Raw genomic sequence first — 13,343 nt, 5'->3', positions numbered from 1 at the left:
CCTCTGAATCTCCCGAACATTTCCACTTGTGGTTATTTTCTTCTCTTGAATTGTTCCGTAGATCTGTATCATCGCGATGTAAACTGTAGGTTGGTTGGCATGCTCGGCCGGATTAGTGAATTTGCCCGAATTTTGGGTCAGACGGTAGTTGTCGATCTCTGAATTTCCGAAGTATTCCCCCCCCTGTCGTTTTTCTCTCGACCTGTTCTGTAAATCTGTATCACCGCGTTGTAAGCTGTAGGTTGGATGGATATGCTTCAGCGGATAACTGAATTTTTCGTCAGACGGTATATGGTTGGCACACAAGTTTGCTTCTCGGCAGTGATGGCACGGAAGTGAGACTCGCATCGGTGAATATCTTTTGCATGTTTCAAATATGAATCCGACCCAAGATGAAAACTGTGATGAACAACTTTGGATGCAACTGGTTTGCAGGGAAACTGTAATCCATCTTCTGAAGGTAAATCTTCAGCCCAAGGAAGCAGCACTAGCAACAGTAATGTTGTGCTCATTACAAACAACAAAGTTTTCTAGGATTTTTTCTTTAAGAGGACATTGCCCGCACCAAGAATCAAACTAGAAACTAGTTCTCACACCATTCCGAACTTCCATTCTCCTGCCATAAAGATAAATCTCCCTCACATGCATCATATTTATCCATAGGGGGGAATCTCCAGCTCTATTTTTTGAGTAGAAAATTCCAGAAGCACCAATATACTTTCTTCTCATAAACTATTGCCATGGGCCATCATCTTGCTCTAGCTTCCATCGCCATTTGCAGATGAGCTGATATTAAACTTGGATGAATTCTTCAACCCTAGCCCACCCTTGGATTCAGGTTTGCAAATCCATTTCTATGTCACAAAATGATATTTTATTTTGTCAGCTATGCCAGCCCAAAAGAAAGCTCTGGTTGGTCTATCAAGACTCCCAACATTTGTTTTATGAAGCAGTTTCATGGAAATCTGATAAACTGCCACGCTGGATAAGCAATCATTGATTTTAGTGACTCTGCCTCGAATAGACATAGGGCCACCAATCCAGCCACCCATTTTATTTTCAACTTCTACTCAAGAAATCCCATCCTAGCAACAATAGAGCGCCTGACACACACATGAGTCGGCCCTAATTACTTTATGGGCCACTAAGACTATACTATGTTTCCTCATCCTTAAGAATCAACATAACTTCACTGTTCTCAAAATTAGTCTTGAGGCCTCACATGGATTCAAATATTTACAACAATAGCTTTAAATTTCTCTCTTCTTCAATATTATCTTGCAAGAGGAGGATTGTTTCATTAACATATTGGAGCATGACCATACCATCATCAATCATTTTCAGCCAATCCCGTGAGCAACCCATTCTGCTTAGCGGTGCTAATCATTTGCGGCAAACTATTTACAACCATTTTAAAAAGGAAAGGGCCAAAGGATCTCCATGCCTTACACCCTTAAAGCTGCTAAAGTAGGGGCCAACCATCTGATTGACCTTAACATTGAGGGTCCCTTTAGTTACTGCATTTTTAATCCAGATCAACTATTTCTCACCGAACCACTTTTGTCTACAATAATTAACCAAGAAATTCTAGTTGACTTTGTCGTATGCCTTATCGAACTCAATTTAAGCACAATTCACAGTTGCATTCTAAATTTTGATTCTATCAGCATCACCCCATCTGTTATGCACCTCCCTTTAATGAAAGCATTCTGACAATTAAAAATGAGTTTCTGCATCACAGGCTCAACTCTAATAGTTAGAGATTTGGTGAAAATTTTGAAGATCACTTGCAGAAGGCAAATTGGTCTGAATTTTTGAATTATATCAACATCCTCGCTTTTTGGTATCAAAGTGATAATACCATAATTGATCCTCTCTAATAGTGTGATTGTGGAAGTCAATGAATAAAGTTAACATATCATGCTTTAAGATTTCCCATTAACACTGATAAAATTTAGCTGGGATAACATCGGGGCATGCAACCTTCTTCTTATCCATCTGATCCACAACCCCTCTAATTTCTTTTTAACTGAAACGTCTGTCCATGCATGTCTGTTAGTCTCATCCAGCTTCTCATCATCTGAAAAAATGCCATCACTCAACCTAACAACAACATCATGTGCAGGGCCAAATAATTTCTTATAGAAATCAGTGGCATGATTAAGCAAGGCATCAATATCGTGGATAGTTTCGCCACCATTGGTCAAAGAGAAGATAGTTCTTTTTCTTTTCCCTCCATTAACTGCTCTCTGAAAGAAAGCCGTATTGTTATCCCCTTGCAATAACCAGTTCTCTCTTGATGTTTGCCTTCTCTCATGCTCATAGATCTGAAGCAGCTCTTTTTGATGAGAATTTTCTGTTTAGTTGCTATGTAGGAAGAGCAGGAATTTTCTCTAGGCCTTCTAGTTGAGACAACTCCCGAGTTATCTCTTTCTTTCTCTTGATGTCATGGCCTCTCACATTAGCCCCCACCCTTTCAGATCATGTTTTACTTTTTTTTTTTTTAATTTGACATGACTCTCCCCAAGAAATCATCCTCTTTGAGCCACCTTTTCTCAGATTTGAAGTCTCTATTTCTTTCTCTCTTTGCTTTCCATGCAGGGCCAGTCCATACATTTACGGGGCCCAGGGGCTAGACAGTAGCAAGGGGCCCTTCTTCGCACACAAATACTTCTTGTTTCTGTTAAAAATACTTATTTTGTTGCAAAATAAAAATAAACATTGAGTACTAAAGATGGATCTCTAGCTCTGAAACTTCTAATACAAACTAGTATTTTTTTGGACCGGTCGATATTCAAGTGAACTAAATCAGGATAGCAGGGAACACTATGGTTCCATACGGCTACAAGATCACTTTTGTAGGATAAATGTGCATATAACATCACCAAATACGTTGAATAAAAAAGGTCAAGGCATGGAACAAAAGCACCTGGATATGACTCAGTTTGGATGTAGATGGCTTGATCTGCAGCACGAAAAAATACCACATCATGAACTGAATGGCCTTATCCCCTTTCTCTTGAGCACTCTCTTAGATCCAACTGAGGGTAACTCGGTCCTTGATTTGCATATACTGAATTTTTGTTGAAGAGCAGAGAGAAGCGGAATCAATTGAGTGTGAACTGAGCACGGGGGAGAACTAATGTGCAGAAACGTACTGTCTCCATATTCGCAATTGGTATTACTATTTGATTTCTGGCTGGAATCACGCTGTTAGACTCAATTAATACCTGTCTGCTACCTTGGAAAGGCACGGAGGCGCTGTTGTCGAAATTTGGGGAGGAGAGGAATCGTAGAGTCCATCAGGTAGAGTCCATCAGCGATTCAGCAAGGATAATTATATGGCAGGAAGGTGGACGATCGATTGATTTCCCGAGTGATTTCCTTCTCAAAATTTCTATCAATACATAACTACTAGCTGGGATGGGGCCCCTGCCTCCCGGGGGCCCAGGGCGGTCGGCCCGTTGCCCCGGCCTATGGGCCGGCCCTGTTTCCATGGTATCGAGGATCAAAGGGTTGTGATCATACATTTCTGATTATGTGCATTTGGTATTGTAGATGTTTATGTTTTTTCTGTATTGTTAGTCAAACTTCAAATCTTCAAATAGTTTGACTTTGACCAAAAACTTTATGCATCTTATTTTGGGAAGGAGGGAGTTGTTGACTGCCAAAACCCACCGGCGGGCAGCGACGGGTCAACACCGTAGAGCCGGGAAGAGCCTAGAGCTGCGGCTGGCTGAGACCCCTCCGAGCGACGGCCCGCAAAGCTCTTCTGGTCACACGTCCGATGCGAAGTGCAAGGGCGTGCCACCTGACCTATACCTGGTCAGGAAGGTGATGGAGATGCCTCGCTTAGTTTCCTGCATGGCATACACGTAAACATTAAATACGAGCCTCGATCGGCTCTCAGGTTATCCTGTGAATCGGCTCAAGGAGCCGATCCACCCATGATTCGTACGGGGTGCACGAATATATGGTGGTCCTGCTTGATCAAGATAAAGCTAATGAGATCTACGACGATTTAGGGTTTTCACCGCATAATCGGATCATCCTACTCCAGGTTGGGCCTCGCGGCCACGCACGGTGATCGTAAGCCGATCCTAAACAAGACCTAAAAACCAACATGAAGTTGATCCCCGGAACATCCTGTTTAGGACTTGCGAACGACACCCTACGTGCCGCTGGATCCTCCACCCCTTCGTAAGGCCTAACTATTGCAGATATTAAACTAATCCTTGTAGAACAAGGAGCAATCGTAACGGATCAGATCTACTAAACCATGATCAAGCGGGGTGCCGCCCCCACACCTGAGATAGGTGTGAGGGCGGCTAGACATGCAAGGGTTGCACTACGATAGCATGTTTAAACGAAGAACAATGCTAACCCTAACACATCTATGATAACTGCGTTGCTCGCCATCAAAAAGGCTTCAGTACGAGCAACGCATGAACAACGTGGAGCTTGTGCTGCCTAGATCGCAAGATGCGATCTAGGCAGCATGTCGCTTACCGGATAGAAACCCTCGAGACGAAGGAGTTGGCGATGCGCCGAGATTGGTTTGTTTTGGGTTGAACGTGAGTTGTTGTTTTTTCCATAAACCCTAGATACATATTTATAGTCCAGGGGACTTTCTAACGCGGGAATATCCCCACCGTGTACGAGACAAACTCTAACTTTTAATCTATGATGCAATCTACTATAATTAAAGATACACAGGCAATCTAGCCCAAATTCTCCGTGCAAGGCCGCTTCAGAGATCTTCCACGTGTAATCTTCCAAGCCCATCTTCCTTACGGCCCACCTCCTGATTTGACCAAAATCTGGTGATAACACATGCCCCCCTGGTTTTGGCAATGATAATTCCAAAACCACTCTGTTTTCTCTTCGAAGGGTCATGTCGTGGCAGAGCAGAGCTGTTGCAGTATCCGTTATCATTATGCCCTGTCTTCTCAGCTTCCCTGTAAAATTCGATAGCTCTGGCGTCATCTCCTCGGAAACTATAATGGCATTAAATTTCCAGCAGGCTTCTCATTATTTAACTGTGCCGATTGATTAGCTCTCTTCATCCCCTTCCTCTGTTCCAGCTATCGGCACCCAAAAAACCCTCTTCTCCTGTAGCAATGTCTTCCTCTTCCTCTTCCTTCTCAGGTCTCTTCCCCCAATCCTCGCCGAAGAAGAAGAACGAGGACAACCTTCACTCCGAGGTGAACCCCCTCTCCTCCGACAATGAGAAGAAAGAAGGAGAAGTAGCGAAGGCCAAGGCTCCCCCCTCCGCCAAGCTCCCGCCGAAGAAGCGCTCCCGCATGTGGGCGGACAGCGAAGACGAAGATGACGACGAAGAAGGAGTAGAGGAGGAGGAAGATGAATCTTCCTCTTCCGCTGGGTACCCGCCAACCAAGCGCTTCCGCTCCTGGGCGGACAGCGAGGATGATGATGATGACGAGGAGGAAGAGGCTCCGGCCAAGGGCTGGGGCAGCAGCGACGAGGAGCTCCCTGGGAGCAGCGCCGACGACATCGACGGCGGTGATGACGAGGACAGCGACGACTAGTAGAATAGGACTAGTAGTAGCAGTGCACTAGGCACCAGATCCCTCTTTTGAGAGCCATCGGCTCTTTCTTGTAAAGCCGCTCCTTTGAATTAATGAAATTGTTCTTTCAATTCATCCTTCAATTACTCCAATTTCATTCCTTCCGCCTGTCATGCCAAGACCGATAGCAACGTATCGGATTTCTTTTCTTTTGGGACGCCCATGAAGCCGGACTCTCATGTCGATTAGCCCGTCGGTCACGCACTTCTCAATTTCAGGCTGCGATTTGATATCTAACCATAATTCTTCGCAACCCCTTAGCCGATGACTACTCATCGGCTATTTTGAGAATCCAGTCCCTTTGCAGCGACAGGACAGTCCAAAATCTGTAAAAGCCGACGGCCTCCTTTTCTGATTCCTCTCCATAGCTTCAGCAATCTTCTTTCGCAACCGGAACTGCTTTCAGAGAGGATCACGATGCAGGGTCGGTCGATGCAACTCCAATCGGTTTCTTAAGAACCAAATATCTATGTAGTCCGTTGCCCCCCGAGCCTTCATCAAGGCGAGAACAGTAGTGAGCCAACCACATGTGCCACCATCGGCCTCCGAATCGTAATGCAGAATCAGCCGATTCCATCAAAATCGGCTCTCCAAAGAATTTTTAAGGCGAGCTGCCCCCCGAGCCTTAATCAAGGCAAGAACACCGGCGAGGATGCATAGGTCGCGTGATCAGCTTTCTTCTACTGAACGTCGACGTTGATGTAAACCTTGAGTACATAGCCAGTAGGTCTTGGTCTTGTGTAACTGTACTAGAGTCGATGGCCGCGCATCGGCTTCGCTTCTTGCGCAATTTTTTTTTATTTGGCCGATTTTTCTTAATCGGCCCCCAATGTTCCACTGCACGCATGTTTACACATGTTTATCTGCACATGTTCTTCATCTGACTGTATGCCCCCCGAGCCGAATCTGCCAAATGACTGCATATATCGGCTTCTATGGTTAGTCAGGGCACTGCACTTTGCACGTCGGCTCCGTAAGGATTCATGCTGACTTTCATCTGCCGACGTAGCCGCTGCCCAGTGGATCGTTGCTGAACACAAGCAGAATATGTGCTGAATATGTGGTGAAGATAATTTTGGCCGATTGCTGGAATCGGCCTCCATATCCATTAGAGTGCTGACTGAAGGTTCTGTAATGCTCCTTCATAATTTTTGGGGCCGATCACAAGGATCAGCCTCGCCTTGTTTGCTCATTAGTGTGTTCTTGCTACTCGGTCAGGCTGGATAAAACCAACCCAACCTCTGACTTTATGCGCTTGCTGTCGTCCATCTTGAGTGCATCGTAGAATCGTGGAGTACTAAGCTCCGTCGGAAGGACGAGTACCATGTTTGTACCAGCCGATGTTTCATCATCGGCTTTCCTTTGCTTGGGGCGCCACTCCATTTTCCGTGGACGACCCTCTTCATCCAGGGTTCGCTGAACCTTTGCAGCCAGATCAGGCCGTGCCTTCCTTAGCGTATGCAAGTATAACCTTTCGGCTTCCTCCAGGCCGCGCAATCGCTGAACCCTGCGCTTTTGTGAACGGCTGAGTCCGTCAGGGCACCACCTTGGACGGTGGTACCTGTCTTCTTCTTCTTCTTGTCCCTCGTCCTCGGAATCCTCGAGATCTGCCCACCGAGGGGACTCAGCGCGTTTGCTCTGTGGCGGGAGAGGCCCTAAGCGCTCAAACACAGACACATTGGCTGCCTCCTTCTTCTTCTTGTTGCATTCTGGGCAATTGCCGATTGTGGGCAATCGGCTCATTCCTGAATCCCAGCAGTGTCTGAAGAAGGGGCAGTCCCAGTGCCCGGCGTTGTCATCTTGCTCCCTTGATTGTTCCGTGGCGCGGCGCTCGTGCTCCTCCTCATCGCGATCGTGCCGACGATGTCTTCTGGCTTCTCTAGCCAGACGATCTCCTTCATCATCATAGCTGGACCGTCGGCGTTGGTCATACTGACTCACATATTTGTTGAGGAGGTGATCAGAGAGGGGTCGCTGATATCTTATGTTCTTCACTTCTCCCTCTGTGACGTAGCGCTTGCCATCATGACGGAGCCGATCGCGTGGAGCGGCCTCCTCTGTGTCCTTGCTACGAGAGCAGCTGCCCTCGTCTCCATCTTTGCCAGAGTGGTTTCCAGGTCCTACCATGTTGATGCTGAACGAGGACCCTGGCTGGCAACCTTCAGGGTAGGTGAACTCTACCATGTTAACGGCGGGGAAGGGCTGGGTGTCGACCTTCATGGCGTACTGGTTGAAAATTAGACGCCCCTTCTCTATCGCCGCTTGGATGTGCTGACGCCACACCCTGCAGTCGTTGGTGGCATGGGAGAGCGAGTTGTGCCATTTGCAGTATGGCTTTCCGTTCAGCTCTTGCGCCGTGGGGAATTTGAGACCTTCAGGTATCTTCAACTGCTTTTCCTTGAGTAGGAGGTCGAAGATTTGCTCAGTCTTGGTCACGTCAAAATCAAACCCCCTGGGCGGGCCTGGCGGCTTTACCCATTTGCATGACACGGGGGTTCCTCCCCGAGTCCATTTAGCCGCTGCTACCTCTTGGTCTCCCGCAGGAACTTCATCTTCCTCTGCATCGACCAGGACTACTGCACGCTTGAACTTGTCTTGGTACAGGTCCGGGTGGCGCTGTTCATATGCCGACAGTTTCTGAACCATGTGCGCCAATGAGGGATAATCTGCTTGGGAGGCCATGTCCTTGAGCTGTGTGGCAAGGCCTGCTACTGCCAACTCGACTGCTTCCTTTTCAGTTATACGAACCGAATAACATCGGTTCCTAAGATTCCTGAAGCGCTGGATGTATTCTGTCACAGTTTCTCCGCGCTTCTGACGTAGTTGTGCTAGATCGGCAATGCCAGACTCGGAAGCTTCTGAATGGTATTGCATATGGAACTGCTCTTCCAACTGCTTCCAAGTCCGGATGGAGTCTGGTGGCAATGAGGTGTACCATCCGAAAGCCGATCCCGTGAGGGACTGTGAGAAGAGCCTCACGCGTAGCTGATCCGACACTGAAGCCGGTCCTAGTTGTGCCAAATATCGGCCGACGTGCTCGATGGAGCTGGAGCCATCTGTTCCACTGAATTTGGAGAAATCAGGGAGCCGATACTTGGGTGGCAGCGGGATCATCTCGTACTCGTCGGGGTACGGCTTGGAATAGCCGATTGCCCTCCTTTTCGGCACCATGCCGAACTGGTCTCTCAATATGGTACTGATCTGATCCATTGTCTTTGGGCCGGGAGTTGAACTCTGAAGATTCGCCGGGGTGGCGTACTTAGCCAGCCATGTTTGCTTTTCCAGCTCTGAGCCAACTGCAGGAGCTGGGCTCTGGAGGTTCGTCGGGGTGGCGTACTTAGTTAGCCACGTCTGCTTCTCAAGCTCTGTCGCTGACGTTCCTCCTGTTTTCGCCGGAGTCCCTGATGTTGTGGCCTGGTTCGTGAGTACCCAGTTGCCACAATCTGGCACATACGTGCACGCGTATCCGTGAGGGATCTCCTTAGGCGCCTCGGTCAAGAACTGGTAGTCACTAGGGTCACCACCAATCTTGTAGACGACGAATGCCGGTGTAGCCGGCACTTCTGGTGCTGCCAACGCATATGGCAGCGGTGGACGGGACTGGAGTGGCAACTCTCCTTGATGCGTCCCGAGAGCTGGTCCTGACGGCGAGTACTGGTGCCTCATGATCTCCTGGATCACGCGAAGAGCGACCCGCTCCAACGTGTTGACCAGGTTCTCAGAGTGGCGGTGTAGCGAATGAGCCACCAAGTAGTTGATCTCCTGCCGCAGGCCCCTGGTGCGTTCCTCCGACGGGGCAGAGAGGTCTATCCCATCGAGTGCACCTTCTGGTGAGAACCCCTTCCATCTGATGCCATGGGAACGGGTTCTCTGAAAAGAGCCGATGAGGTCGGCTTCGAGGGTGACTTTGATCTCGTCATACCTCTTCTTGAGCTCGTCGGGAAGCTCCTCGTAGGTGACTGGCGTGCCGTCCGCCATCTCAGATGTAGATGGCGATGTGGTTGATGTAGACGATGGTCCCACCGGGCGTGCCAGAATGTGTTGACTGCCAAAACCCACCGGCGGGCAGCGACGGGTCAACACCGTAGAGCCGGGAAGAGCCTAGAGCTGCGGCTGGCTGAGACCCCTCCGAGCGACGGCCCGCAAAGCTCTTCTGGTCACACGTCCGATGCGAAGTGCAAGGGCGTGCCACCTGACCTATACCTGGTCAGGAAGGTGATGGAGATGCCTCGCTTAGTTTCCTGCATGGCATACACGTAAACATTAAATACGAGCCTCGATCGGCTCTCAGGTTATCCTGTGAATCGGCTCAAGGAGCCGATCCACCCATGATTCGTACGGGGTGCACGAATATATGGTGGTCCTGCTTGATCAAGATAAAGCTAATGAGATCTACGACGATTTAGGGTTTTCACCGCATAATCGGATCATCCTACTCCAGGTTGGGCCTCGCGGCCACGCACGGTGATCGTAAGCCGATCCTAAACAAGGCCTAAAAACCAACATGAAGTTGATCCCCGGAACATCCTGTTTAGGACTTGCGAACGACACCCTACGTGCCGCTGGATCCTCCACCCCTTCGTAAGGCCTAACTATTGCAGATATTAAACTAATCCTTGTAGAACAAGGAGCAATCGTAACGGATCAGATCTACTAAACCATGATCAAGCGGGGTGCCGCCCCCACACCTGAGATAGGTGTGAGGGCGGCTAGACATGCAAGGGTTGCACTACGATAGCATGTTTAAACGAAGAACAATGCTAACCCTAACACATCTATGATAACTACGTTGCTCGCCATCAAAAAGGCTTCAGTACGAGCAACGCATGAACAACGTGGAGCTTGTGCTGCCTAGATCGCAAGATGCGATCTAGACAGCATGTCGCTTACCGGATAGAAACCCTCGAGACGAAGGAGTTGGCGATGCGCCGAGATTGGTTTGTTTTGGGTTGAACGTGAGTTGTTGTTTTTTCCATAAACCCTAGATACATATTTATAGTCCAGGGGACTTTCTAACGTGGGAATATCCCCACCGTGTACGAGACAAACTCTAACTTTTAATCTATGATGCAATCTACTATAATTAAAGATACACAGGCAATCTAGCCCAAATTCTCCGTGCAAGGCCGCTTCAGAGATCTTCCACGTGTAATCTTCCAAGCCCATCTTCCTTACGGCCCACCTCCTGATTTGACCAAAATCTGGTGATAACAGGAGTACAATCGGATTAATAGGTGGATAGGGGTTCTCGGTCTCCCCATTTGATCGACGGAATGCCTGACGGAGCAACGTGTCTGCTTGAAACAACCCTGCATAGCTCATATCAGGGTGTTGGCGATAAGGAAGAAACTTACGAAGGGATCATATCAGGTGTACTCAAATGGCGTGAGAAAGCGCCCCTAACTTTGGCGGACCTTGCATTTTGATGCGGAATAGCTTTAACCGATCGTTTGCTTGTGCTGTCGCAGGGTGAAGGCAACGCCATTGAAGACGGGCTCTCGTCAGGTAGGTTAAAACAGGTCACAGCAAGATAGTTTGATTGGACATGGACACTGTGAATTTAAATTCGAACAACAAGAACACGGGTACATTTGAACACCATGCATCCTGCCAGGTGCACGCGCTCGGAAATTATTGGATCAAGCGCTGCCCGCTGGCTGATCCACGTAGGAAACAGAGAGATGCATACAAGACTTCATCAAGGTTTGGTTTACTTGCGCCGCGTGATGCGCGCAGAGAGTGGTTTCTTCATCCGTTTTATGAACCCGTTCTGCTCCGTCATATCGACGCCGCCGCGGCAGTCTTCCGCCGATGGCGCCCACTCAAACTCTCGGATTAGCGCGGCCACGAAATGCTTGATGTGTAGCATCCCCATACTCATGCCTGGGCAGTGCCTATGCCCCGCTCCGAATGGCATCATCCTGATCTCCTTGGGGCCTGGCGCCGCGCCGATGTCCTCTGCCTCGCCTCCAGCAAGGAACCGCTCCGGCCGGAACTCGTCGGGGCATGTCCACGTCTTCTTGTCTCTTCCGATATCACCTAGATTGAACCGAACCCTCAAGCCATGGACCGGTACAGCGCCAGCGGTCGCCCCAATTGCTTTGGCACCGCCCTTGCCGTGGGCGCCGCGCAAGATGTACGGCACCGGCGGGTGCATGCGGAGGCTCTCGAGCACAACCGCGTTCAGGTACGGCATGCTGCGAATGCTCTTGCTGGAGAGTACCTCTACCTTGTCGATCTCGCAGCGCAGCTTGCTCTGGACCTCCGGCTGGTCGACGAGGTGGGCGAGGGTCCACTCGACACAGGCTGAGGTTGACCCCGATAACGACCCAAGGAACTCGAACACAAGGCCCACCAGCTCGCCATCTCGGAGCGCGTGGTGGCCGGCACCACCGTCCTCCGGAACACGGAGGTCAAGGAGCGAGTCGACGTAAGGGCGGACAACGCCGCCACCGCAGAGCGGAGACCGCGACTTCCTCCGTGCCGCGATCAGAGGGAGGTACAGCTCGGCCTGCCGGTCGACCAGGCCGGAGATCCGGCGAAACCCCCTCCAGTTGGCGAGCTTGGATAGCGTCGAGCCATTGAACCTGGGGCTGAGCTCCTCGGCGGCGACGATGGCGTCCCGTGCGACCTGTCCCATGGTGCGGATACAGTCGTCGTCCACATTGTCGCCGAAGCACATGCGCGAGGCCAGCGTGAATACGGCAGCGGTGATGGGCCCAGCGATGGTCACCTGGCCTCCTGCGGCGGTGGAAACGTCTGCGACGAGGGCACGAACGGCCTCCTGCTGCAGCGGCTCGAGGGAACCGAGGCGCGAGAGGATCTCGGCGGTGAGGTTGCACCGGAGGGCACGCCAGTGCGGGCCGTAGTTGGTCGTGGTTATGCTGTCGTTCCGCTCGCCATTGGGCCAGATGGCGAGGGAGACGGGGAAGATCGCCGCCGGCCGGTTTGAGAAGTCGTCGGCGTTCTCGATGAGCGCTCGGTGGGCCACAGCAGGGTCGCCGACCTGGTGCATTGTCGCCTGAGCACGGGCTCGCCTAGTGTAGCTAAGCAGAAAGACCATTAGACCCGCTAGGAGGCACGAGAGGAAAGCAAGGAGCTCCATTTTTGTTGTTGCGCTGAAGTGAATGATCTGTTGGTATGTCTGATGCTCCTTATATAGCTCGTCGACGACCTAACGGCACGTCTTTCTTATGTGGTAACATGTGCACCACGCCTCTTTTAATTAGTAGCTTCTTCTTCTTTGGGTGGAGCTCTCTTCTATTTTCAAGTGATTGCCCATAAGGTTTAATAAAGGCAATCAATAAAGAATGTCACTTTACGATTTTTTGGCCTCTTTATCTTATTTGTCAAATATCAATCTGAAATTACAGAAGTAAAATAATATAAAATTGCAATGCCATTCTACTTTTTTTTTTTTTGAACAAATGACATTCTACTCCCTATTCGACATCACACTTCATTAAAAAAGTCGATGTTATTAAGCACATGAAAAAACGGATCAATTCAAAAAGGTTATTAGAGTAGGAAAATCATATATACATGTGTTACTATAATGTGGTTCTTGCAATCAAGACCGACAAATTCAGAAACTACTTACTTTCTACAAAATTCCTATATCTTTCGAATTTATTTTTTCTTCTCCTCCTCCAGATAGCTATGGATAGGCTTTGGTGATTGGTTTGGCGTGATGTGATGTATTAATAACAGTAGCTTTATAAGTGGGAGCAGGTGATGTATATTAGCTAAAAGTGC

At 49.2% G+C, this 13,343-nt stretch overlaps 1 protein-coding gene across 1 annotated transcript; it reads right to left on the bottom strand.

Annotated features, from left to right (window-relative positions):
- Window positions 1-11,217: 11,217 nt before the first annotated feature.
- On the bottom strand, window positions 11,218-12,693 carry LOC127349014 (cytochrome P450 89A2-like). Its single transcript, XM_051374843.2, has one exon. It carries the CDS (start codon window positions 12,691-12,693, stop codon window positions 11,299-11,301), a length of 1,395 nt encoding a protein of 464 aa, XP_051230803.1. The 3' UTR covers window positions 11,218-11,298.
- Window positions 12,694-13,343: the final 650 nt, after the last annotated feature.

Source organism: Lolium perenne, chromosome 4, assembly GCF_019359855.2.
Source record: "Lolium perenne isolate Kyuss_39 chromosome 4, Kyuss_2.0, whole genome shotgun sequence".
NCBI lineage: Eukaryota > Viridiplantae > Streptophyta > Magnoliopsida > Poales > Poaceae > Lolium > Lolium perenne.
The sequence above is the reverse complement of the archived record's forward strand: the minus strand, read 5'-3'. Positions and strand labels throughout refer to the sequence as shown.